We start from the raw sequence: 27,775 nt of genomic DNA on the forward strand, positions 1-27,775 counted from the left end.
TTTGTTTTTTATTTCTTAGTGCAAGGAGTTGTAGGGCATTTTCTTTTTATAGATTATCTTCTAGATTGGGTTCTCTCCCTGACTTTTTCTCTTCTTATGTTGTGACTCTATTTTTTCTTTTCTTTTTTCTTTTCTGTTGTATGTTTGCATAATCTCTGTGCTTCTCATCCTCTCTCCCCTCCCCATGTTACTAGGACTTTATGTGGGCAACGCAATTTCTCTGATGTGGTTGGTGTGTGATGTTCTGTTTTCTCTGATGTAGTGTGAATAAATCTCTTTACACTCTCTTTGCATTTTATCTCTGGCTAGTTGTGTTCCCCAAAGAGCTACAATATGAATACGGGCTTTTTATTTTACTTAGTTTTAGGGGGTGAGGGAGAAAGTGGAGAATTCATCTGGTATGATATGAGTCTTTGTTGTTCTGAGATTTTTGTTAGAATGAACTCTAAAATAGAACACTCTAGTGATAATTGCATCCTGTTTCCATAATGGGATTGTGTTGGGATTCATATTGGTTTCCAGTTCAGCATAGCACACCGGAATCTCTGTGTTTGTCAGAAAGTTAGCTATCAAAAAAAATAACAAAAAACAAAACCAAACCCCCCCCCAAACAACAACAACAAAAGAAAGTTAGTTATCGTTTATTTCCTGTTTTACCCTTATCCCATCATCAGCAACTTCTCCTCCCTCCAAGTCAGAAGAGGAGGAGATGAGGATACTCTGAGTCAATATCTCTTAAATTTGGTGTTGGTACTGACACTTAGCCAGTACAGTTTTTCCTTTTATTTTATTGGGTATTGGAGGAGAATTCTTTGATCTGACTTCACCTTACTACTTTTAACTGTAAATCCTTGATATCATTCTTTACTTGTATGGCATTTCTTAATAGCTTCTAAGTCTGTTACAAACATATGTTTGCACTATACCTATGGATCTAAAAAACCTGCCAGATGCAGGGTTATCTGCTTTTTCACATAGTTTCTATACCTTCAGTATTTGTTGGGATTAATAATGGTTTAGCAGTCAGATACCAAGAAGATAGAAAGTGAGCCAAATTAAACTTCTAGAGCAACAAGCAAATATAGCTATATTTGATTATGATTTGTATAGCTACACTATTTTTTTCCTCAGGTATTTATTATATGCATTCATTTCCTCACAGCTCTCCAGTTGTATATTTACTGTATTAACTTTTTAAGATTTTATGCTAAATGATTACTTTATAGATGACTTCAGTTATATGTTAATTTTGTTATTAATGGCTTTGTTTGTGGTAATATTTTGTAAGGGGGTTAAAATCGAAAATATGTGAGGTTTCATAAATAAATAGAATTAAAGATTACCATGTAGCATACTTCAAAATTATTTTCAGAAGTAATAAATTCTATAGCTCTTACCAAAACTGGAAATAAGTTTAAAAAAGCAAAAAACAAAATGAATTTAGATGTAGGGAATAAACTATAATAATTGCTAGATGTCAGAATCTCATGGTAGACTTATACTTCATTTATTTCATAACTTCATGTACTTTTATATTTTTATATATTTCAAATCCGAGTTTTTGCAAAACAAAAAAAAAATTAAGTTCTTTAACATGCCTTTATTCTTGAATAAATCAGTATATGCATATGCCCATACCCACAATTTTCCCTGATTTAAAGATCTCAATCTCAGTCTCTGATCTGTTACTTTACATTGTAAACCTATCTTATTTTCAGGGGAAGTGTTACAAATGGAGGATGATCTCGTCATCTCATTTCAGTTAATGCTCTGTGTCCTTGACTATTTTATTAAACTCTCACCTCCTGCATTGCTTAAAGAACCATATAGTAAGTATTTTAAATAATTTATGCATCTCCTACATCATTACTCAACAGTTGTTTATTTAATGTCAACTAGGACCAAAACATGGTTCTAGAGCTGAAGGAATGATAAAAAATAAATCAGACATGGACTCTGCCCTCAAGTATTACAGGATATAGAAGTAGAGATAAAACAAGTAAGCAAGTAAGCAGTATATGGCCACTTTCTAAATGGTCTGGGCCAAAATACAGTAAATGCTATGAGAGTTCAGGAAGCAAGAAAGATTTTTAGCTGGGGAAGACCAAGGAAGACCATATAAAAGAGGTGGATTTGAACGGAGTATTGAAGAGTAGATAGCATTTGAGTATTAGGGGAAGTTGGGGTAGCATATTCCCAGTAAAGAGAAAGTTAAGAGGTAAGGCACAGATATGAATGAAACTTCTTGAGAAAGAGTGGCCCATTCTGCTGGAGGAGATTACCTAATTTGTATTATTGGATGCTATGATTATTATGTGACTAATTTTTTTTTGCATATGAGTTGTAATTGATCTACCTCAGTGGGTGATGAGGTGGGAAGTGTTCTTAAATGAAAGTAACTGTTGCTAAAAAAAATTAAACGTAAAAAATAAAAAAATAACTCTTGCTGAAATAGATAGCATTAAGCAAAGACGAGTATATTCCTCCTAGAATGGAATTGCTTCTTTTAAGAGGTGGCATCAAGAGTAGAATTTCAAAATCACTTATTATATCACAGAAAAATGTAAACTTAACTAAGGCTGAACTGATTCCTTGGTCCTAAAATGATTAAAGTATTAATAATACTAAAAATAATAGAGGACAGATCAAAACATGGAAGTCTCAGTGTTGTTGGAAGTGCCTGAAAAGCTGAAGCCTAATTAATCTTTTTTGAACAATAACTTCATGGAAAATGAAGTCTGGAGCAGAATTTTTAAAATGTGTTGAACATCATTTGACAGAAAAAGGTCAGTAGCAGAAACCACATATGGAACAGGAGAAAAAAATAGAAAACAAATATATTTTTAAAAATTCTGAATCTGTAAAGATTATATGTTTTTTCTTCACTTTTTTTCAATGTTATAAGTTTAATAAATTGATGTAGGATGTTACTTTAGTTGACAGGTATTGTTCTTTCGGATTATTTGAAAGTACATTTTAATTTTCTAAGTGTTATGTTAAAGAGAAACCAGGATGAGGTGATAAATTTACTGAGTAAGGTAAACTTCAAATTAACTTTTTATTATGGAGAATTTCAAGTGAATACAAAAGTAGACAGTAGTATAATAAGCCCCATGTACTTAAATTACCTACTTCAACATATAACTTATGGTCCATCTATAGCCCCATCTGCTGCCCAGTTGCATCAACTATATTATTTTGAAGCACATCTTTGCATACCATTTCATCCTTATAAATTTTAGTATGTATCTCTAAATATAGTCTTTTTAAAAAGCATAATGACTACCATTGTCACACCTAAAAATCACTTAACAGTTTCTTAACCTAATACCACCAAATATCTAGTAAGTGTTCAGATTTTCAATTGTCTTATAAAAGTGATTTTAAAACTTTTTTTACAGGTTGACTAAATCAGAATCTAAATAAGATCTATATCTTATGATTGGTTGATACACTTTTGAGACTTTTAAAAAACTTCCTTCTCCATTTGTCTTTCTCTTTTTTTCCTTATAATTTATTTATTAAATAATTAGGTGGTTTATTCTGTGGGGTTTCTCGTGGTTTAATTTTTTCTGATTACGTCCTGTTGTATAGTTTAACATGTTCCTGTATTCTCTCAATTTCCTGTAAATTGTTGGTCAGGCCTGGAGGCAATTAATACTTTTCATACTTAGTCATCTGTTATCTCTTTAATAGCTGAATTCATTTTCAGTTTGAATTGGGAATGCTCAAAATAATACAGGAGATTTTTTTTAAATCACCCTTTATCACATAATATTTATATACTTCTTTTTAAAAAAGCATTATTTACTATGGTATTTGCTTAAACTTTTAAAATTTATTTACTTTTATAATTTGTCTAGCAGTTGAATCCATAAATAGTTTTTTTAAGACTCTTTAATATAGAAAACATTTTTTCCCCTTACAGACTGAGTAGGATACATTTAGAATTAGTTTATAAGTTGGCTGTTTCCCTTGCCTTCTCCATATTTGCCTAATAGCAAAAACTGTTATCAGTACATAACTTCAAATAGATAATAAATAGATGAAACTGTTAGCCTTTTAATGAAGCCTAATAAATAAAAGCAGCATGTTACTAAAATTATTTCTCATCTCCCAAGTTAGAATACTTCATTATTTTATACAGTGGAATGTGCAATTGTTCTTATCTAATTTACCATTTTTACAGAAACAGCTGTAATACCTTTTAATGGTTCACCTCGAACACCAAGGCGAGGTCAGAACAGGAGTGCACGGATAGCAAAACAACTAGAAAATGATACAAGAATTATTGAAGTTCTCTGTAAAGAACATGAATGTAATATAGATGAGGTAATTTAACTTCATGATTTCTTTAAAATGAAGTAGATTTAGATGTAAGTTCTTCCTAACAGTCTATACTTCTTTCATGACAAGCTTGCTTTTGTACTTAGTGCCAATTCTTTTGCAGCAAAATATTTAGAAAAAATTTATTTTTCATGTTCAGTTACTTTGATTTTAAAGAGAGTAGCTCCCTTACTCAGGAATCACTGAAAAGGTACATCTTTATGGCAGTATTTTTCAGATGAATTTGTTCTTTGATTCCTCTGTGGTTACTGATAACTCCTAATGTTTTAAAATACCCTAAGAAAACCCTGGTGTTTTGGTTTAATGATAAGTAATATCAGCATTAAATTTCTGTTCATCCTATCCACTCTTTCCAAATATTACACCAGATGTTAGTGGCTGGTAGAGAATACACATGAACACCCTGGGATTGTTTATCTTGGTCATAGAATGTGGACTGTTGGGATTGGAAGGGGTCTTAGGAATAATGTACTCAGCCTCCTTTTCGTAATGAGTAAATGAACTTCCAGAGATTGATAGCTAATTACTAACAGGGCTAGACTTTGGGAAATCTGCTACCAGTTGCTGCTTTCAGTGTACTATGCTGTTGCTTTGTCCACAGTTCACTGCCACCAGATAGCTGTGTGAAATGTTGCATCTTTGAAATTTCTCTGTCAGCTCTGGGAGGGAATGGAGTATGATCTCAAAATCTAGTTTAAGAAGCGTTGGAATGATTTATCAGGATATCTTAATGTCAGCACTGTGGCTTTTGTCAGTTTCAATAAAGATAGATATACACCTGTGGTTGTAGATATATCAGCCTTATACATATAGGTTTACTTTTTTACTTTTCTAGAATCACAAATAATCTTTGCTAATAAGCTCACAAATGTAGTTGAAATATTTTTTTTAATCCAGTCTATTGCTAAGTCCCTCAAGATAATTAATATACATAAATGCAGTTTTCTAATTCCTGGTTGTTAATTCTCTGGGTTTCAGAACTACTTATAAGATTTCATTTCTAAAATCAGGAATAAGTCATTAAAATTTTTTTCATTTTAAATAACTCTTTTTGTAATTTAGAATATTTATAGGAATTATTTTTAAAGTATAGCTGATTAAAAACTATGGTAGTAATTGACATTAATTGACACTTGGTTATTTAGATATAGCATTTTTGGTTATATAACTATTGGTTGGTTACATTAACGGCTATATAATTATTGGTTAATTAACACTAAATGGTTAACTAGAACTACCTACTTTATAAATACTCCAGTTCAATGGGAGTTAATTAGAAAACAAAATTAATAAGTTACAGAAGCCTAATTCTTGCAACTTACTTTGAAGAAGATATAAACTGATATTATTTCCACCTTAATAAGTGTAGACTTCAAATTTGGAAAAGTTAAATAAGTAAGTTGTTTACAATTTTGTAACATTGCAAGTGTGGAACAGGCAGGAATATGACTCCAGGTTTCCTGATTACAGTCTTTATTATCCATGTTAAATAAATGTAAGGTGCTTTGGTATGAAACTGCATCATTTTACAAAATATTGTTATTTGATTTTGAATTGAATTACTGGGTATTCTTTACATGTGTGAAATTATTTTCTTGTAAAAACAGGCTATTCTCCTGAATTTTTGCTAAAATAATTGACTTGATATTTCCTTAGCTAGCTATCAGATGGTGAGTGTGAAGTGGCCTAAAAATATGCTGTAGGGAGAAATCAGAAACAGTATAGAGAAGAGTCTTGACTATAATGATAGCTTGGGTTTTAATTCCAGCACTGCCCCTTCCTCCACTTCCTAGCTGTGTAACTTTGGTCAAGTTGCTTAATTTTTTTGAGCCATCTTTTCATCATCTGTTAAATGTAGAATATTGAAGTTGGTTTCAATGAGTTTTCTTCTTATAAATCCTATTTCATTAATAGTTCTCTACTACACTTCCATTCTAAGACTTAAAATCTGCCTCACATAAATTAAAAAGTAAATAATTGAATAATTAGAAATAAGTATCACTAGGTTGAATGTAAGTCATTGATCAAAATGTCAGTTAACACTTTCATTCTAGTGTTAATATATTGTGACAAAGATTAAGTTTTTTTAGTTTAATGGCTATGTTGTAACTTTATCTTTTTCAGGTGAAAAATGTTTATTTCAAAAATTTCATACCTTTTATGAATTCTCTTGGAATTGTAGCTTCTAATGGACTTCCAGAGGTAATCTGAAAGAAAACTTAATTAATAAAAAGTTAATGTATTTTGGGACTTTTGGGAGGGAGGAGTAGCTGTCTAGTTTCTTAAAATTACTTTTTCTTAAATATTTTTTGCCCAAGGAAAGAAATCTAAGGAGAATTTTGGTGAACCAACTTTATATAAGTAACAGAAAAACCTTTTGAATATATATTCAGATGTATAAATAAGCAGCATTTGTAATTTGCACTAAAAATTGATTTGTACTAAAATTTTTCAAAAATCAAAGTGTAGGCTTTTGAATTTCTGAATGCCATTATATTTAAATATAACTAAATATGCACAATCAAATTTGATTCTCATTTGCTATGCATCCTTAAGCATAGGATCCATGGATTGATGCCATCAACATGATTGGCATTACTGTATTGTGGAGCATCTCTTTTGAATATTTTAAACTACCTCATTTAAAATAAATTCAGTTGAAACAGCTATGATTATATTGCAGAAATGTTTTACCTTAGTGGTGTGCCATCCATCTGTTTCTTTTCGCATCTTGCCTCAAATGTCTTGCTCTTCAATGAGAACAGAACAACTGAGAACTTTATGTGGTAAGATGAAATATGTGGAGAAAAGGATGCTTAGATAAATGAAGAACAAGTACTCAGGGATAAAGCAATGTTTTAGAAGTACCTGGCATTAGTTACCAAGACCAAAAGACATGAAATCAGATAGCTAGTTTGCTGATTCTGTGACCCAAATTGGTGACTAGTCCTTGAATTAATAAACTTACTCATCCAGCAGTTATTTATTGAGTGCTTAATATATTCCAGGCGTTGCGCTAGATATTATCCATAAGAGATTTAACTCACAGTCACTGTCATTAAGGTGTTAGTGGGAGAAAAACAAAGAAAGAGAACACTACAGGAATCTGCAGGTGTCTGGTAGAAGTATGTACAAGTTGCTGTGGTATCTCAGAGGAGGGCCACCTAATCCAAAGTGGGGCAGATTGGTTTTGTGGAAAACCGTGTAGAGGTGTGATTTCTGAGCTGAGTAAGCTTTGAGAAATGGCATTTCCAGTGTTAGAAATGACAGATTCAAAGGGACAGTGATATGTGATGGTGTGGTCTGTTCAGTGAACTCCAACTAATTCATTAGGATGGGGATGCAGGACAGAAGACTGGTAAGATAGACTAGAGAGGCAAGAAAAGGGGCCAAATATTGTATTACCGAGTTTTCTTATTAACTGATGTACCAAAAAATAGGCTGTTCACAACTCTGAAGAATCTTGGACACTCATTGTAATTTTTCTTCCTTTAGAAAGGATTTTGTTTTTTTTTAATTTAATTTTATTATGTTATGTTAGTCGGTTTTAATAGAAATCTTAAGATAAACCTTACATTTACCCCAGCATTTTTCATATAGCACTAATAGCTGCCAATCAAATAAATGATTGATAATTAGTGCCTCACTAAGATCGGGCAGGAACAATGATTAAACTTAATCAATGTGAATGACTGTTTTACCTAAAAAACTTAGACAGACAAAAAATTTACATTTAACTGGATTTCTTCCTGCCACTCCTTTTGAAATGTGATTTTAGTTCTCTCAGGTTAGAAACCCTCAGACTTTAAAGTCATAGCAGAAGTCATGCCAGGTAGTTGTCTGTTGGGCATTGGCTTTTAAATTATGATTAGAAAATTATGAATCAGAACTTGTAAAAGAATTACAGATTCTAGCAAATGAAGAAGTATCTGAGATTAGGAATACATTGTGCAAATGTGTTAATTGGGCTAATTAATTGAGCTAATACTCTTGTCCAAGACACTGAACTAAAGGGAGTTAGAGTACGTCAAACAATTTAGAAAAGGTAGGGAGAATATATAATCAAGAGGATTTGTTATGTTTGAAAAATATTTTTATATTGATAAGCATAGTGGAAGATTAGAAGTGAGGGATGTAGGGGATGTTTGGAGGATCTTGGCAATTATATAATAATACCTACTGTTTTGTGTTATTGGTGATCATTGTCTACATAAAATTCTAATGAACGGGATGCATGCATAAAATCAGTTTAAAATTAGAGTTAAAAATAGGAATTTTTCACTTTTAGATATGCTTTATTTTTATTGCATGTGAACTCTGTATATTAGAAAATGAAGTGTATGTACAAAGAGTCTTTAAATCTGTACTTCTGTGGACTGAGAGATGTAATGATATGAAAAGGATAATCATCAGAATTTTTTTTTCTTTTGAGGTGGAAAGTCTCTCTAAACAATATGAAGAGATTTACCTTAAAAACAAAGATCTTGATGCAAGATTATTTCTAGATCATGATAAAACTCTTCAGGCTGATCCTGTAGACAGGTATTGTACATGGTCTAATTTTATTTGTTGAGATGCTTTTGCTATAGATTGATTTTAATATAGATAGATTAAATAGGTTTTTATTTAACTTCATGATCTTTATCATTTATAATGTTACTTCAAGTGCCGTTCTATAAAGCTAATAATAAGGTAAATAGTATTCTAAGCATATAATATACAAATAGAGATTTAATGTGAATTGTCATCTCTAGCAACTATTTTTTTTTTATTAAGCTGAATTTAATTTTAAAACGTGCACTAAAAGAAAATTGTTGAAGTAATTAGTTTACTTAAGTAGTGGTCTCTCTTTTTCCTACCCTTTCATCTGCTATTACTTGCTTGGTTCTTTTTTTTCTTAAATGTTAATACAAAAGTATATTCTCTTGAATTATCATGTAGAATTCTAAAGTAGATTGAGAGTAATTGCAAAAAATTTGAATGATTATAAGTATGTTTATTTTATGTCTTTAGCATGAAATCTTTTAATATTTAGCTGAAAATATATATATAACTTATAGGTTAAATGCAAATAAAATGTTTCAAATTTTATTTAAGTCAAAGTAAAGTTGTTGGAAGGCATAATGATTGAAAAACTTGAGCTTTGATATTTTTAAATACTGAACAGCTCGGTTCATAATACCATCTAACATCTAGAGGTAGCATCTAACTTTCACTTTTAAAAAATTGTTAATGATTGGTGCACCTGTTTTTCATAAACTTAGTAGAAGAAACCCAACTGAAAAACAATGGTGAAGAACATAAAATTTTATTTATTTAAGCAGATTTTGGATCATCTGTTTCCTATCACTTCTGTTATTGACTTACCAGTTTGTATGATGGTATGAAGGCAACAAGTAGTATACTGCTCTTTTGACTCATAAAACACAAATTGTGCATTTTCAATCTGAATGACTTTGCTTATCATTATTTAGTTTTGAAATGCAGAGAACACCCCGAAAAAGTAACTCTGATGAAGAGATGAATGTGATTCTTCCACAGACTCCAGTTAGGTATGAATTTTCTTACTTTTGATTTTCATTATAATTATTTATTCAGTGCCTTATGAGTTTGTTCATCTGGTCTGTTACATATTTATGTATACATGCAACAAATATATATTGAGTGCTCTTTGCCTGCCAGGTATTTTACTAGTTGCTGAGGACATGATTATTAAACCTAGTTCTGTCTGTCCTTAAGGAGTAGAACCTAGAATGGGAATGTGTTTCATCTCAGTAAATAAAAAAGGAAAAAAATATATCATCACCCTTTGCTCTGCATACAACTTAGAAGGACTGAAACCATTTTTCTGTCCATTTCCTCACTTCCCACATCTAACCTGCTATTAAGTCTTATTGAATCTACCTTTAAAATATCTCTAGTCCATCTCCTGTCCTCCATTTGGACTCTCACCACCTTTGTCCAGGATCTCCTCCTCTTTCTTTTGGATTTTTTGCAGTAGCCTACTAACTGATCTTGCTGCGTCTACTCTCCTCACTGTTCCTCTATCCCCACCACCAACTGTTTTCTCCAGAGAACCCCAGAATAATATTCTAGAAATGTAAGTCAGATCATGTTCACCCTGCTGTCCAACCTTTTGACTGCTTCCTGTTGCATTTGAAATATACATTCATTCACAGTTCCTACAAAACCTTACATGATCCAGCTTCTGTTGCCTTTCTAACCTCATCTTGTTTTCCTGCTCATTATGTACTAGCCAGTTTCCTGAATGCTTAACGCTCTTCTTTTGTACTTGAGGACTTTCACACTTGCTTTTCCCTCTTCTTGAAACTCTTCCTTCTTTTTTTTTGCTTCTGAATTACCAACAGCTACTCTTCCTTCAGGTTCAGCACAAATATTACTTTTTAAAAGATTTCTCTCTGAAGTAATTTCCTTCATTCTTTCTCATAGTATCCTGTTCTATTTCTTCATAGTGTATATCACAATTTGTAATTAAAAATTAATTTGTATGTTTCCTTGTTTCTGCCAATACCCGTAATAGCCTTTAAGTTTGGTACCATGTGGACCATGGCTTTTTTGTTCACCATTTAGTAATTAGGACCTAGGGTAATATTTGGTACATAGTGGGAAATCAGTAATATTTTTCAAATGACTCTGCAGACATATAAAGATACATTTCGGTATAAGTGTAAAGTATAGTAATAAACTTTTGACAAACTAATGAGATGGCACAGAAGGGACTTAATAAAGGGACTTTATTGAACTGAATTTTGAAACATGCAAGTCTGTGACACAGGAGAGCACATTTTAGGGAGTAGGAATAGCATGTGCAAGGGCATGGGAGTAGAAAACACAACATGCTGTGTCTTGGGAACTATTAGCAGCTCTCTATTGACTCACTAAATGGGAAGGTGAAAGGGCAGGAGAGGAGGGTGAATACTAGATCCTGAAGGGCCTAATATGCCATACCCATAAGTTTGGACTCTAGCTTGTGCATGATTTGGGCTATATATGGGTGTTAAATAGGGGTAAGGATAAAATTAGAGTTGATTTTTGAAAATTTATGTGGTAGGAGTTTTTGAGGGGATGGACTAAGGAGGACATGGTGAGAATTAGACCTGTCAATCTGTCATAGTGGTTCTTAACCAAGGGTGGAAATTAGAGTAACCTGAGGAGGTTTTTTTCCAAACTACAGATGCCTAGACCCTACTACCATACACATAGTGAGTCAAAATCCCTGGACTGCTCTATTGCAGTAATTCAGGTGAGAAATGCTGAGGATCTGAACCAAGAGTAGGCAGTTGGAATGAAGGAACAAGAACAGGTTTGATAAATATTTGATGAATTCATACTTAGAATATTACTCATGAGGCATTTATGGGACATGAAGAAGTAGTAAGTAGTGGGATATAAGGATCTTACAGATTTGAGAATCATCTGGGGAAGTTAATACCATAAAAATAGATGAGTTTGCCTGAAGTAAAGGTATAATAGCAAGAATGGCTGGCTAAGGGCTGAGCCCTAAAGAATGCTAGCATTTATTTATTTATTTACTTAGTTCAATTAGCCAACATATAGTACATCATTAGTTTTTGAGGTAGTGTTCAATGATTCATTAGTTGCATATAACACCCAGAATGCTAGCATTTAAATACTAGATAGAAGTTAAAAAGAACGAGAAGGCTGCCCAGAGAATGAAGCCAAAAAAGCCAGTGGATGGAGGGAATTTCAGGAAAAAGCAGGTGTTTGAGTGTCACATACTTCAAGGAAATCAAGTATCGGAACAATTGAGAAAGATCTTTTGGTATTAGCCGCTAGTTATTTGTGGGTTTAGGCATAGTGGGCTTAAGTGGATTAGAAGATGTACAAGTTTTAGAAGCAATAATACTTGAAAGGTGAGGAAGTATAAATATCAGTTGAGAGAGGTATAATAGTTTGGTGTAATAATAAGGAAGATACAAAAAAAAAAATCAGGGATGTTTGTCATCTTTTTTCCTAAATGGAAACTTTCACCAAAAGAGGTTAAAAGACTTAAAGACAAGTTCTTTTTCCAAACTGAGCAAATGACATCGGTTCTAATTCTTCCTGAGGTTACAAAAATGAAAAAGAAAATGCTCACTGAACATGTTTGCTAAATAATATTTAAGGAATCTTTCAGCCATAAACATTCTATAGTTCTTTGTATCAATAAACAGTACCTACAATAGCAATGTACTGCTACTCCAAAATTGGAACATTAGTATTTACTATACAACACACACATACACACACACACACAATTACAGAATTAAAGAAATCTTAAGGGACTGACCCAATTTTATGCTTTACCAGTGTAGACTTCTAAAATTATGTATGCTTTCATCTGAAGACTTCTATAAAGGAAAGTCACATGCTTCTTCATTTGAATTACAATATATCCTACCATTTTTATTTGAAAAACTTTAATATTTGATTGTAATAATGTTTTCTTTAAAAATTGTCATTTTGATACCAGTTTATGTTTTCTTCTTAAAATATCATTAATTTGGCCAATTAATGTTTTATTGAAATGTAGTTTTTATTAGTAAATAATCAGTTCTTCAATTATAAACTTAGTGATTATGAATATGTTCTTTCTTAAAGGTTTAAATAAAATGTAATTCCCTTTTGCAACTATGTGGATGGAACTAGAGGGTATTCTAAGCAAAATAAGTCAATCAGAGAAAGACAATTATCATAGGATCTCACTGATATGTGAAATTTAAGAAACAAAACAGAGGATTATAGGGGAAGAGAGGAAAAAATAAAACAAGCCGAAACCAGAGAGGGAGACAAACCATAAGAGACTCTTCATCGTAGGAAACAAACTGAGGGTTGCTGGAGGGGAGGTGGGTAGGAGGATGGGGTGATGGACATTAAGGAGGGAATGTGATGCAATGAACACTGGGTATTATATAAGACTGATGAATCACAGACCTGTACTTCTGAAACCAATAATACGCTGTATGTTAATTTAAAAAAAATGACAGAATAAAATGTAATTCCTTGTAAGCAACAGTATACTAAGGGTTTTGTAAAATCTTATTTCAGAGAACTTCTTAAAGATAAACAGGATATAGTGAGTTTGAAAGATTCATTTAACTTGTGAAATAGGTGCATTTTGTTTATTTGTTTTCCTTCATTGCTTAATATTTCTTCCTTTTTTTTTCTCTCTAGGACTGTTATGAATACTATCCAACAATTAATGATGATCTTAAATTCAGCAAGTGATCAACCATCAGAAAATCTGATTTCCTATTTTAATGTAAGCCATAAATAAAATGTTATGTTTGTGTTATCTTGAAAAAGAAATCTGAAATTAAAAGTTAAAATACTGAGAATTTTTTTGAATATCTCCCATCCCAAATGTTCTTGTCTGTTACCTTACTTCTTGCTTTTTTGAACCCTCCAAATTAGATCTTGGTAGTATTGTATTATTTTGGTGTGTTATTTTTAGATTTTTTGCATGTTTGCTCTTTGCCTTGCTCATCATTCTTTCTTGCAACTTAGACCTCATTTCTGATTTCATTTTCTTTCTTCTTCAGATACATACTTTAATAATTCCTTTAGTGAGGGTTAGTTTGGGGTGAACTTACAAGGTTTTTGTCTTGTTTTTTGTCTTAAAGTATCTTTACTCTTACTTTTTGTAAGATAGTTTAGCTGAATCTTCAGTTCTAGATTGATGTTTACTTTCTCTTAGATATTTGTAGATAATACTTTACTATTCCTGGTTCTCCTTGTTGCTATTTAAGAAATCTGTGAATCTGGACTCCTGGATGGCTCAGTTGTTTAAGCGACTGCCTTCGGCTGAGGTCATGATCCCGGAGTCTCAGGATCGAGTCCCTCATCGGGCTCCCTGCTCAGCAGGGAATCTGCTTCTCCCTCTGACCCTACCCCTCTTGTGCTCTCTCTCTCTCTCTCAAATAAATAAATAAAGTCTTTTTTTAAAAAAAAAGAAATCTGTGAATCTAACCATTGCTTTGTTATATATCTTTTCTGTCTGCTTTTTCGATCTTTTCTTTGAATGTGATATTAGGATTTAACATTTGTCATATCTCTACAGTCTTTTTTATCCTATATTTAGCCCATTTTTATTTACATTTCTTGCCTGGACTTGTGTGCATTTTACAACTCCTGTAGACCCGAGTTTGACATCTGAAGGGCCACTCACTGCTATACGAACAAGGGAGCGAGAAGGAGATCCTGAAAACTAGCATCTGTGTTACTTGCTTGTTTCTTCACTCCTTATTTAAATTCAAATGAGGGTCAGGACTCACTGAAATGCTCATCCATGGATAAGGCCAGGAGAATTATTAAAATTTGGCTTATTCCAGTAACTCTGTATTTTGTGTAGTTAACATTTTATTTAATATCATAACCTCCCTGTGGCTTTGTCATATTCTGTTCTCATCTTCTTGCTTATATGCCTCCCAGGAATTAGCAAAGTAATTTCTGTCATCATATTCATAATTGTGTTGGCTCAGAACTGATTTTGTTTGTCCAAATTGCATGAAGTTACTTTTATTTATGGATTATCTGTAGCACAACATTATTTCTCAAACATGGCTACTCAGTTACTTAGCACTTTTAGAAGGGATAATGATAGAAGTTGTAAGAATGATAATCTCTCTCTTCTCTCTGTCTCTTTTTTTTTAATTTCAAGTTTTAATTTAAATTCTAGTTAGTTAACATATAGTGTAATATTGGTTTCAGGAGTAGAATGCAGTGATTCATCACTTACATACAACACCCAGTGCTCATCACAACAAGTGCCCTCCTTAATACTCTAAAAGTCTCTTATAGTTTGTTTTCCTCTCTTTCTCTGCCCCCCCCCACACTGCCCCCATAATCTCTCTTCTCAAATATAATTTTGATTATTTCCTACAACATTTTGAGTATATAGGAGCTCTTTTTTTTATTTTGAACTACTTTAGTTTGGCAAAAAATTCTGCCTCAAAGGCATTCTCTGGAGCTCAATGTGAAGTTTAACATTAAATGAAGCTTAACTGCAGTTTTACATAGACTGCAAATTGCTTTATCTAGAGAGTGGGCATGTCTGGAAGATCAGTAAGTTTTTCTTTGAGTTTACTTTTTTGTTCAGGTTTCTTTATTTCTAAAATTAATGCCATCTTTTCTTCTGTAAGTAAAATCTTAGAAGCTGTAGACATTTAAATGGATGTTTTGGTAACAATGACTTTATGACAGGAGGTGCTTCTTTGTTACTGTTTCTGTGATATCTGTGCTGTTTTCTTTTAGGAAGACAGAATTATTGATTTTATAGGATGTGAAATTTTTGAATGACAGTGTTCACATTTCAAAGAAAATTATACTTAATCTTAGTTTTGGAAAGTTTATAGTATTTTGAATGTATTTGATCTATAAAGATTATAAAAATAAAGTCAATCTTTGGTTGTAGCTGAAAGGAATCAGTTTTTTGATTTTTAATAGATTACAATATCAGTTACAGAGTATTTTAATATATCATAATATGCATTTTAGTAATCATCTTGTGATGTATTTTAATTATTAAATATAGTCCCACCCCATATGATACATGTATTGAAACTTCTTTTGTAACCATTTCTCAATCATGTGTTTCTGAAAAGGTGTCTAAATGATATAATAATTCTTAACTCTTTGAAAGCACAGTTTTAAATTAGGAAATGCTACCAATCTCCAATCTTAGTTTTATTATTATTATTTATTATTTTTATTTGTATTTTTTTATTATTTGTATTTTTAGGGTAATGTACATCCCAATATAACTCTTAATTGAAGATAATTTATGAGAATATAAGAGATTCTTTATTTTAATAGTGGTGTTGTTATAATTGTTTCATTTTTAGTTTTTTTTTTTTGTTGGAGTATAATTGACATACAATATTTTGTTAGTTTCAGTTATACAACATAATGACTTGATATTTGTATATACTGCAAAATAATCACCATAGTAAGTCTGGTTAACACATCATCATACATTAGAAATTAGAAATTTTTTTTAAAATTTTTTTATTGTCGGGCGCCTGGGTGGCTCAGTTGGTTAAGCGACTGCCTTCGGCTCAGGTCATGATCCTGGAGTCCCTGGATCGAGTCCCACATCGGGCTCCCTGCTCGGCAGGGAGTCTGCTTCTCCCTCTGACCCTCCCCCCTCTCATGTGCTCTCTCTCATTCTCTCTCTCTCAAATAAATAAATAAAATCTTTAAAAAAAAAAAAAAAATAAAAAAATAAATAAATAAATAAAATTTTTTTATTGTTATGTTAATCCCCATACATTACATCATTAGTTTTAGATGTAGTGTTCCATGATTCATTGTTTGTGCATAACACCCAGTGCTCCATGCAGAACGTGCCCTCCTCAATACCCATCACCAGGCTAACCCATCCTCCCACCCCCCTCCCCTCTAGAACCCTCAGTTTGTTTTTCAGAGTCCATTGTCTCTCCTGGTTCGTCTACCCCTCCGATTTCTTATGATGAGGACTTTTAAGATTTACTCTGTTAGCAACTTTCAAATGTATAATACAGTATTATTAGTTACAGTCATCATGCTGTATATTACATCCTCATGACTTACTTATTTTATAACTGTAAGTTTGTAACTCTTTACAGCCTTCACCCATTTTGCCCACCCCTACCCCCTGCTCTGGCAATATAAGTCTGTTTTCTGTATCTATGAGCTTGGTATTTGTGGCTGGTTTTTTTTTTTCTTCCAGAGTCCACGTATAACTATGATCTTATTGTATTTGGCTTTCTCTGTCTGATTTATTTCACTTGGCGTAATGCCTTCACGGTCCATACATGTCACAAATGGCAAGATTTCATTCTTTTTTGTGGATGAATAACCTTCCATTTTATACACACACACACACACACACGCGCGCGCGCGCGTGTGCATTATCCATTCGTCCATCAATGGACACTTAGGCTGTTTCCATGTCTTGGCTATTGTAAATAATGCTGCACTGAGAATGGGGTATAGATACCTTTTTGAGTTAGTGTTTTTGTTTCCTTCAGATAAATACCCAGAAGTGGAATTGCTGGATCATATAGTACTGTTTTTAATTTTCTGAGGAACTTCTGTACTGTTTTTCATAGTGACTGTACCAATTTACAATCCCCACCAACAGTGCATGAGCCTCCCTTTTCCTTTTCCTCCCTATCCTTGTCAACACTCGTTTATTTCTTGTCTTTATAATTCTAGCCATTTCTGACAGTTCTAAGGTGGTATTTCATTGTGATTTCCATTTCCCTGATGATTAGTGATTTTGAACATCTTTTCATGTGTTGGTTGACCATCTGTATGTCTTCTTTGGAAGAATGTCTATTCAGGTCCTCTGCCTTTTTTAAAAAATCAGGTTATTTGTTGAGTTGTGTGAGTTCTTTATGTATTTTGAATATTAACCCCTTATTGAATATATGATTTGCAAATATCTTCTTTCATTCAGTAGGCTTAGTAGTGGTGTTGTTATAATTGTTTCATTTTTAGGTTTTTTTTGTTGGAGTATAATTGACATACAACATTTTGTTAGTTCCTTTTTGTTTTATTGGTGGTTTTCTTCCCTGTGCAGAATTTTTTTATTTTGATATAGTCCCAATTGTTTATTTTTGCTTTTGTTGCTTTTACTTTTGGTGTTAGATTCAGAAAATCAGATCTTGAAGACCAATGTCAAGGAGCTTATCTCCTGTGTTTTCTTCTAGGAGTTTTATGGTTTCAGGTCTTACATTTAGGTTTTTAACTCACATTGAGTTAATTTTTGTGTATTATGTAAGATATGGTCATTTCATTCTTTTTCATGTGGCTGTCCAGTTTCCCCAGCACTGTTTATTGAAGAGACTGTCCTTTTCCCATTGTATATTCTTGCCTCCTTTGTCACAAATCAATTGACTGTATTCTTGAGTTTCTTTTTGGGCTCTCTATTCTATCCCACCAATCTGGGTGTCTGTTTTGTGCCAATACCATACTGTTTTGATTACCGTAGCTTTGTAATATAGTTTGAAATCAGGTAGTATGATGCCTCTAGCTTTGTTCTCTCTCAAGATTGCTTTAGCTATTGGGAATCTTTTGTTGCATACAAATTTTTGGATTGTTTGTTTTATTTCTATGTAAAAGCCATTGGAATTTTGATAGGGATTACATTGAATCTATAGATTGCTTTGGGTAGTATGGACATTTTTAACAATATTAATCCTTCCAATCTATGAGCATGGGATATCTTTGCATTTATTTCTATCTTCTTCAGTTTCTTTCATCAGTGCTTTATAATTTTCCATGTACAGGTTTTTCACCTCCTTGCTTAAATTTATTCCTAGGTATTTTATTCTTTTAGGTACGATTGTAAATGGGATTGTATTTTTTTTTAAAGATTTTATTTATTTATTTGACAGAGAGAGAGGCAGGGAGAGAGGGAACACAAGCAGGGGGAGCAGCAGAGGGAGAAGCAGGCCTCCCGTGGAGCAGGGAGCCCAATGTGGGGCTCGATCCCAGGACCCTGGGATCATGACCTGAGCTGAAGGCAGATGCCTAACGACTGAGCCACCCAGGCGCCACCTGGGATTGTATTCTTAATTTCTCTTGTTAGTTCATTATTAGTGCATAGAAACAAACCTGATTTCTGTATATTGATTTTGTATCCTGCAACTTTACTGAACTAGTTTATTCTAACAATTTTTTGATGGAGTCTTTAGGGTTTTTTATATATAATATGTCCTGTGTCAATAGACACAGTTTTATTTCTTCCTTTCCAATTTGGATGCCTCTTCATTTTCTTGCCAGATTGCTCTGGCTAGGGCTTTCAATACTATGTTGAATAAGGGGAGAATGGGCATCTTTTGTCTTGTTTCTGATCTCACAGGACAATCTGTCAGCTTTTCACTGTTGACTATGATATTAGCTGTGGGCTTATCATATATGGCCTTTATTATGTTGAAGTATATTCCCTCTATACCCGCTTTGTTGAGAGTTTTTATCATAAATGGATGTTGAATTTTGTCAAGTGTTTTCTGCATCTATTGAGATGATCATATTGAGATGATCATAGGATTTTTATCCTTCATTTTGTTAATGTATCACATTGATTTGTGAGTGTTGAACCATCCTGGCATCTCTGGAATAAATCTCACCTGATTGTGGTATATGATTCTTTAATGCATTGTTGAATTTGGTTTGCTAATAGTTTGTTGAGGATTTTTGCATTTACATTCATTAGGGATATTGGCTTATAATTTTCTTTTCTTGTGATGTCCTGGTCTGGTTTTGATTGTGTGTTTGGAAGTGTTCCCTCCTCTTCTATTTTTTGGAGGGCTTTGAGAAGTTTTATTATTCTTTTTTGAATGTTTGGTAAAATTTATCAGTGAAGCTGTCTGACTTTTGTTTCTTGGGACATTTTTGATTATTGATTCACTCTCCTTACTAGTAATCAATCTGTTCATATTTTCTGTTTCTTCATGGTTCAGATTTGGTAGGTTGTATGTTTCTAAGAATCTATCCTTTTCTTTTAGGTTTTCCAGTTTGTTGGTGTATAATTGTTCATAGTAGTCAATTATGATCCTTTGCATTTCCATGGTATTAGTTTCTAATATCTATGAGACTTTTTTTGGTGGGTGGAAAGGCTAACAAATCTGTTCTTTAACTTAGCAGCAGAAAATTGAGATAATAGGGTTTTTTATTTGTACTTTAGTATTTTTTGGTCACTAACATCCTAAAATGGAATTCTTTATGTTCTTCTTATTTTCAGTAGTCATGTTTACCTAGTTTTTGTGGAGGTGTTTCCATGGTATAAATAATTGAAAGTGAAAAGTTATATCTTATAGGACAGAAAATGTTAATTCTGATTAAACAATATCCTCAACATTGATTTATGTTTTTCCTCTTTAAAGAACTGCACAGTGAATCCAAAGGAAAGTATCCTGAAAAGAGTGAAGGATGTTGGATACATCTTTAAAGAGAAATTTGCTAAAGCTGTGGGACAGGGATGTATGGAAATTGGATCACAGGTAACGAGTTCATTTTGATTAGTGTCACTATATGGTAAATAACCTCAAATGAAATATCTTTCCAAATTATAAAGGTATTATGATAGTATTGGTCCTATATTAGTAGATTCTGTATCTCAGCTGCCTGTGTATGCTGCTGTTTATGAAAAACTTTATAAGAAAATGCCCCTTACACCATTACAGAAACCAAAAGTAAACATGTAGAAAGTTTTAGAAAAAATGTAGACGTTTAAAAAATATAAGTACAAGAAAATTAAAATCTTTGATGCTATTAAATTTTTTGTATATATTCTTTGGCTTCTGTATATATGAATATTCATGAATGCATATACTTAGATAAATGGGATCATATACATGCTATTTATTGGTGATATTATTGAGTGATATTAATTTTACTATTACTATTATTATTTCAGAAAATCTAAAACCTATACATTGGGTAAAAGTATGGGCTCTGAATCAGAACCCTGGGTTTATATTTGGTTCTATCATTTATGAGCTGTCATTTAACTTCTCTGAGATTCAAGTTTCTATATTTGTTCTGCTTTGTTGTGTGGAATTAGTGAGATAACATATAAAAATATCTTTGAAAACTGTTATCTACTATATACATTTATTTCAGTGTAGTGAGTTATATTTTGATGCTAACCATGTTTTAAATAATAGTATTTAGAAGTCTTTTTTGGTTGTATATGAAACTTATGCTTATAATTTGAATGAAGGAATATGGTTTGTGTGTGCCTATCTAAAATTTGGTTATTCTTTGAACTAATGGGAATTATTTATTTGGTTAAAACTTTTTGCTGATAAGATCAGTTGGGTTCAATTTTTGCCTTTGCCAGTTTTATGGACAGACTATTCTCAATCCTGGAGAGTTATCTTGAAATTATATTTCCTAGGCCGCAAGAAGTATTACGTTAGTATGTAAAATGGTTAGTAAGTACCAGGTGAATAAAAAATCCTCTGTGTGTGTGTGTGTCTTGAATGTTGTAGACTGGAGTGGAATGAAGGAAAAGGAAAACCAAGTACTGGACCTTCCCTCTTGATAATTTATTGGGAATATTAACCATCATTTTATATGGAAGTCTTGAGTTCTAGACAAGCTAGCTCTTGTGATCTCTTGGTATTCATATTCCTAAAAAGTATCAGAAATATGTTTTTAAGAGAAACCTCCTTAAAAATTAATAATTGTGATTTTCTAAAGTAGTGGAATCTAATTTTTTTTCTTTGTAGCGATACAAACTTGGAGTCCGATTGTATTACCGAGTAATGGAATCCATGCTTAAATCAGTAAGTTAAAAAGAACATAATAGAAAAAAAAATTCAATGCTGACACAAAAAAGGCATCAACTAAACATTTTTTTTTTATCTGTTTTAGGAAGAAGAACGATTATCCATTCAAAATTTTAGGTAAATTCTTTAGTTTTAGTAAAACAATTCCTTCTTTTTTATAAAAGTAAATGTTTCAAAATCATTCTTTTCTTTTCCTTTAGCAAACTCCTGAATGACAACATCTTTCATATGTCTTTATTGGCATGCGCTCTTGAGGTTGTAATGGCTACATATAGCAGTAAGTTAAATTTTAGTAAATAAACATTTTAGTTCAATTTAAAGTTAAAAAAAACTTATCTAAGGTGTGATGTGTTTTTTTGGGGGGTGGAATTAAGGAGACAGTATGCGTAATATAGATCAATATATACTGAAGAATGTAGTCACCATAAATCATTTAAATGGGTTATTATCTGAACCATTTCAGGTCATCATGGAAATAGTACTTCACTAGGCTCTTATTCTTGGCTATCCTGAGTCTAGGAAATGAACCTATTGAAATCCCTTCCAAGACAGGAGATTGTAAATTACCAAAGGAGTGCTAACAAGTAGCATTTACCTATATGGAAACACTGCTATAGATTCTGTGGTCATGAAACCAAAGGTTAGAGCTAGAGTCTACCAGATAAACAGAACAGAGGCCACTCATGGTATTTTCTTTTAAATATAATTTTAGACATATAGTATTGTTTTGCAAAAATGTTAACAAATATAAGAAGTTTTGTTTGCAAAAACAAAGAAAATTTACCTAAGGATACAAATACACAATAAAAGAGAAACATATATGGAAAACTGTGAATCCTCATTAATAACCAAAAAATGCACATTTAAAAGAGTTACCATTTTCTAACCAAATTAGCAAAATCTTAAAGCGTCCTTCCCTCCCCACATCCGGGATTAATGAGACTGTGAAAATGGATATGCTAATGCATTGCTGCTTAGATATTAAACCCGTTCCTGATATAAGTTTAGAGTATTTAACCTTTGAAAATTTGATATAAGCATGAGCCCTCTATTTAGGAAAAACATATGTGCATATACACTCAGAATTTAGAAGCCTATTTCCTACGAGTCTATGGAAAAATTTCTGCTCTAGGGATGCCTGACTGGCTCAGTCAGTAGAGCACACAACTTTCCATCTCATGGTCGTGAATTCAAGTCCCATGTTGGGCATGGAGACTACTTAAAATAAATTTAAAAAACAAAATTAAAAAAAAAATCTGCTTTAAATAAAAATTTTTGTTTAGCTTTTCTGCTGTTTTAAAATTTTTGTTTGATAAAACCTTCCAAACTGAAAATACGTAATTCAAGGCTTAACATTTCATACCTAAGTTACATTTTTTCTTTCATTTTTAGGAAGTACATCTCAGAATCTTGATACTGGAACAGATTTGTCCTTCCCATGGATTCTGAATGTACTTAATTTAAAAGCCTTTGATTTTTACAAAGTGATTGAAAGTTTTATCAAAGCAGAAGCCAACTTGACCAGAGAAATGATAAAACATTTAGAACGATGTGAACATCGAATCATGGAATCACTTGCATGGCTCTCTGTAAGTAACTAGCTAAAATAATTAAAGATATTAATATGCAAATGGATAACAGTTATCTGTTAGTGAGAGGTATTTGTTAAAATTTACCTCAAGAGCACATATGCAATTTAATGAATAATGCAATTTCAGTGTATAGCCCAAGAGTTAAGTGGAATATTAAAATGGAGTTTTCTTTTACTTGGGCTCCCCAGACCATCTGATACAATGATTTATTTAGGAATAGCTTTAATGAAAACATGGCACTTTAAAACAAAGCAGAATTCCTTAAAGTATTTGAGCAGTATATTTAAAATAGAGGTGTCATGTTTGAAAATTTAAATGCTGTTAAATTCCAACAAAATGGTAAAAATTGGGATTATGCTATTTAGGTGATTTAACAAAGTACAGTTTTCTGGTTCAATTTATTTGTACTATAGTTCAGTTATTGTTCATAGTGTTATAGGAGCACAAATCATATTCTCTAGGTATTCTATTTATAGCATATAAGCTATTGATAAGGCTTTTGTTTCATAAAGATGGCATTTTCTATGTAGTAATAGTAAAATACTTATTTGAAGTTCTTCTGTGTTATGCTTTTTAAATCTGCATAGTTGGGTAATTGTGACTCATCAGATTTGTAGGTTAATATAGAGTTGGTTTCTTTTGAAACTGTGTTGCATGCTAAGCATATCACTTTTCATTTATGACAGTATATAGAAATGGCAATGAAAACATTAAGACTTTAGTTACACTAGAATTCTAATCTGTACATGTAACCCTTAGTTTTAATTTTTTAATGTTTTAAAAACTTAATGGGTAAGAGATAACTTATTTCTTAGTGTTTTCTTGCAGTGCTGTGTGAACAGAGTAGACAGAACAGGAGAGAAGTAGGGGAAGTTGACAGGAAGCGGTGGCATTGCTGTAATTGAATTTAATGTGACTCCATTATACAGGAGCTTCTACTTTATAAGAAAAGACGTGTTTAGAAATCTAGGGGATTTCTGGGGGATTAAATGAGAATGACAAAAATGAATCAGTAGATAAATAAATATAATAAGAAGTACTGTTCGGAGGCTCATGTGCCCTCTCCTTCTAGACACTGAAATCAAGACATTGCTGTATCAAATGAAAGTGACTGTTTTTATTTCTTTTAGAGAATTATTTTTTTCCCCATCAGTACACATCTACAGCATGGCTTGCATTGGGGTAGACATTGTGAAGATACAGAAAAGATGTGGGCTCTAAAAATTGTGGAGGAAATAGAAATTTACTGTTTATGAGTTGCTTGTGCTCAAGCCTGTTTAGTTCAATTACTGGTGTTCTAGGATTCTAAACAATATCCCTTTATTTTTGAGAATTTTTGGAGAAAAAGTGACATGTCCAAAGCCAGGAGAAATGTTTAATTTATTAATAGGATGTGGAAGTCATAAGCCTCTACTATCTCTAGAGGATAAAATTATAGATGATTTTTATTGTCATATATTTTTAATGTTTGAACTTTTAAAAACTTTTTTTACTTTTAAAATTTTTACTTTTTTAATCATTAAGGGAATAGGTTAAGTGTGAAGATAAGTCATACCACACAAATAAAATACTGTGAATTTTTCCTAAGAGAATAATTGACATTTTAGAGAAGGTACATACCATAGATATATTTGAGCTTTCACAAACCTTTTTTTTTAACTGAAGTATAACATATATACAGAAAAGTATATATTACAAGTTTATAGTTTGATGAATTTTTCATAAATTGCACACACTCCTGTTACCGGCACCCAGATCAATAATCAGAGCAAACTTTAATAGTCTTTTGATTCTGTATCATAATAAGAATTTTTCATTAAACTTAGATTCAAACAGTATTGTTTATCTAGGGAAATATCAAGTGAGGTACTACTTACTTTTTCTTCCCAATAATTTAATAAAAGAAAGAACATCATCGTGTTTTTAATGGTTGCATGGGGAAGGGTTCCGGCATCTTTGCTTCACAATCTTGAGAAATAATAAATCAAGAATAGAGTAACTTGAAGGAAAAAGCACACCTTTCTTTGTTTTGGTCCCAGAGAGATTAACAGGCAATATATAAGTATAAAATGCTAAATAAACAATCTATTGAAAAACCTGGTGAAATCTTGTTCCCTGGAAATTTAAGGGAATTAGAGGTGATTCAGAACAAACCATACCTAAGGGTTAGATTAAATGACTTCCAGATATTCATGCCTTTTAAATCTGTTAAGCAGTTTATAATGCCAGCAGATAATGAAGTGAGATTTAGATCTTACTTTTAATATATTCAAAATTCATTAGATTTTTCTCAAAAAAAAAAAGCTTAATAAACCAAGATACACTTTATTTTCTAAATGGTCTCTCTTCCCGGGAATATTGTGGACTCTTCCTATTGATCTCCCTGCATCTCTAACTACCTTAAGACTATTTCTCTAGCAGCAACCAGAGAAATCTTTTTTAAAATGCAAGTATCATCATGCTAACTCAAAAACCTGTGAGGGACCTATGCATCTGGTGATGGTGGAGGAAGACCCAACCATATGACTCCCCTCAAAAGAGACAGTTATAAAACCTCTACATGATTTGGAAAGCAACTGCCTGAAATCTCTGGACAGGAAGAGTAGACAGACTCTTCAGGAGAGAAGAGGAGCTCAGAGCCTGGGAAGGAAGCTTTTAGCCCAGGGCTAAGTGGGGAAGTGAAATAGGACAAGGAGGGGGGGTGCAAGTGAGAAGAAAACTGCAGGCTTTCTGGCCGGGGCCAATGAAGAAAACAGAAGCTGGGGAAACCTTGGCTACTGAAGAGAGTGGACAAATCCTGTCTACCCACTTCTCTGTGTGAAAACTGAATTATTGCAGTGTAATGGATTAACAGCTTAATGAAAGAAGATCTGAACTGAGACAGGAGCTGCTGCCCAAATAAAAAGTTTACAGATCCAAGTTCAGTGAAAATAATTACATGCTTTTGCCTATTTGAGAAAAAAAATAACGGAATCCAGAAATCTTTACAACTTAACATTTATGATGTCCAGGATACAATTCTAAGATTACCCAGCATATTAAGAGGGTCAACAAGGAAGCCACTGGTGATGGTAGCAAGGACTGTTAATAGAAGTAGTGGAGGCAGGAATAGATTGCAGTGGGATTTTGATGAGATGTGAATGAGGGATAAAGTGGAGACAGTGATTGTGGATAGCTTTTTACTGGAGTCTTGTCTGTGAAGGGAAATAAAGATATAGCTGCCAAGTGTGTGAGGTGGAGGGAAGATTATTTTTTAAGATGGGAAAGGTAGGATTAAATGTGGATGGAAAACAGCCATTATGAGTGTTCTGTGTTGCAGGATGACACATTAGTGGCTTAAAACAACCATTTTATTTTGCTCATGATTCTCTGGGTCAGGGATTTGGGAAGAGCTTGACTAGGCAGTTCATCCTTGACTGTGTGGTGTCAGGGGCAAGATCTACTTCCATGATGCTTCTATTTTTTCTTTTTTTCCTTTTTAGAGAGGGAGAGGTTGGGAGCAGAGGGAAAGAGAGAGAATCCTAAGCAGGCTCCATGCCCAGTGCAGAGGCCAACATGGGGCTCAATCTCACAACCCTAATAACGTGACCTGAGCTGAAATCAAGAGTCCAATGCCCAACTAGTTGAGCCACCCAGGCGCCTCTCCACGATGTTTCTTCATTCACAAATCTGGCCCCTCGCTTCCCCTCAGTACATGGTCACCTTTTCTTTCCTTCCCTTCCTACTCTAGGTGGCATCTCATCCTCCTGGCCTTCTCATATGAGAAGCTATGCATCGCATAGCATTTTGGTTTCAGGATACTCATGCATCTTACATAGCAGCTGGCTTCCAAAAGGCTTCTGAAAGGACTATAGCTGGAAGCTCTGTTTTATTGGTGAGAGCAGTCACAGGGCCTGTCCAGATTCAAGGGGTTCCCTTGAATAGATGTCATCTCTTGTTTGAGGAGAGGCAAGGTGGGATGGGAAATATTGTGTGGCAAATGGAAAGAATGGAAGCAGTTACAAGTAAGGTATGTGGGTGCCATGGCAGAAAAATGAGGAACTTTCCATTGTATGGCTTTTATTTATTTCTTTTTTTTTTATAAAATAGAGCTGAGGTAATTTGCTGAAGGTGGGTTGATGGGTTGGGGTAGGGAGTGCAAAGTGGTGTAGTCAGAAGTTTGAGGAGAGTGGTCACAATTTTAAATTGTTGCTGAGGAGAATAATAGAACTGAGTGATGAAAGATACGAGGATTGCCTAGCAGCACTGAAGGAAATGTTGAAGGTATAAATTTTAAATTTGTAGTGCTACTCCCGTTCTTTGTGGTGGCATTATTTTTTCCAGCATCACCTAGCAGCCAGTTGTAAGATTAGAAAAAATGAACAGCTAGATTGACCCAGGATTTTGGGCTTTGCCTACACAGATGCAGTCAAGTGATAATGGGGCAAATAAGATGAAGTTGGTCAGAGTGATTAAAGTGGTATGGTTGTAGTTTCAGTTGCATAGAGGACATAGGAGGAGACTGATGAACAAAGTCAAAGTTTTAAGAAACAG

At 33.0% G+C, this 27,775-nt stretch overlaps 1 protein-coding gene across 1 annotated transcript in view; it reads left to right on the top strand.

Annotated features, from left to right (window-relative positions):
• The window catches only part of RB1 (RB transcriptional corepressor 1), a 152,208-nt gene that overhangs the window by 47,266 nt on the left and 77,167 nt on the right, over nt 1–27,775 (top strand). Inside the window, 11 exon segments of the mRNA XM_078070371.1 lie at nt 1,719–1,829; nt 4,190–4,332; nt 6,472–6,549; nt 8,780–8,889; nt 9,822–9,899; nt 13,543–13,630; nt 20,241–20,357; nt 21,591–21,647; nt 21,736–21,767; nt 21,851–21,927; nt 23,043–23,239. Coding sequence (XP_077926497.1) covers nt 1,719–1,829; nt 4,190–4,332; nt 6,472–6,549; nt 8,780–8,889; nt 9,822–9,899; nt 13,543–13,630; nt 20,241–20,357; nt 21,591–21,647; nt 21,736–21,767; nt 21,851–21,927; nt 23,043–23,239 — 1,088 coding nt within the window.

The sequence above is a fragment of the Halichoerus grypus genome, chromosome 4 (genome assembly GCF_964656455.1).
Source record: "Halichoerus grypus chromosome 4, mHalGry1.hap1.1, whole genome shotgun sequence".
Classification (NCBI taxonomy): domain Eukaryota; kingdom Metazoa; phylum Chordata; class Mammalia; order Carnivora; family Phocidae; genus Halichoerus; species Halichoerus grypus.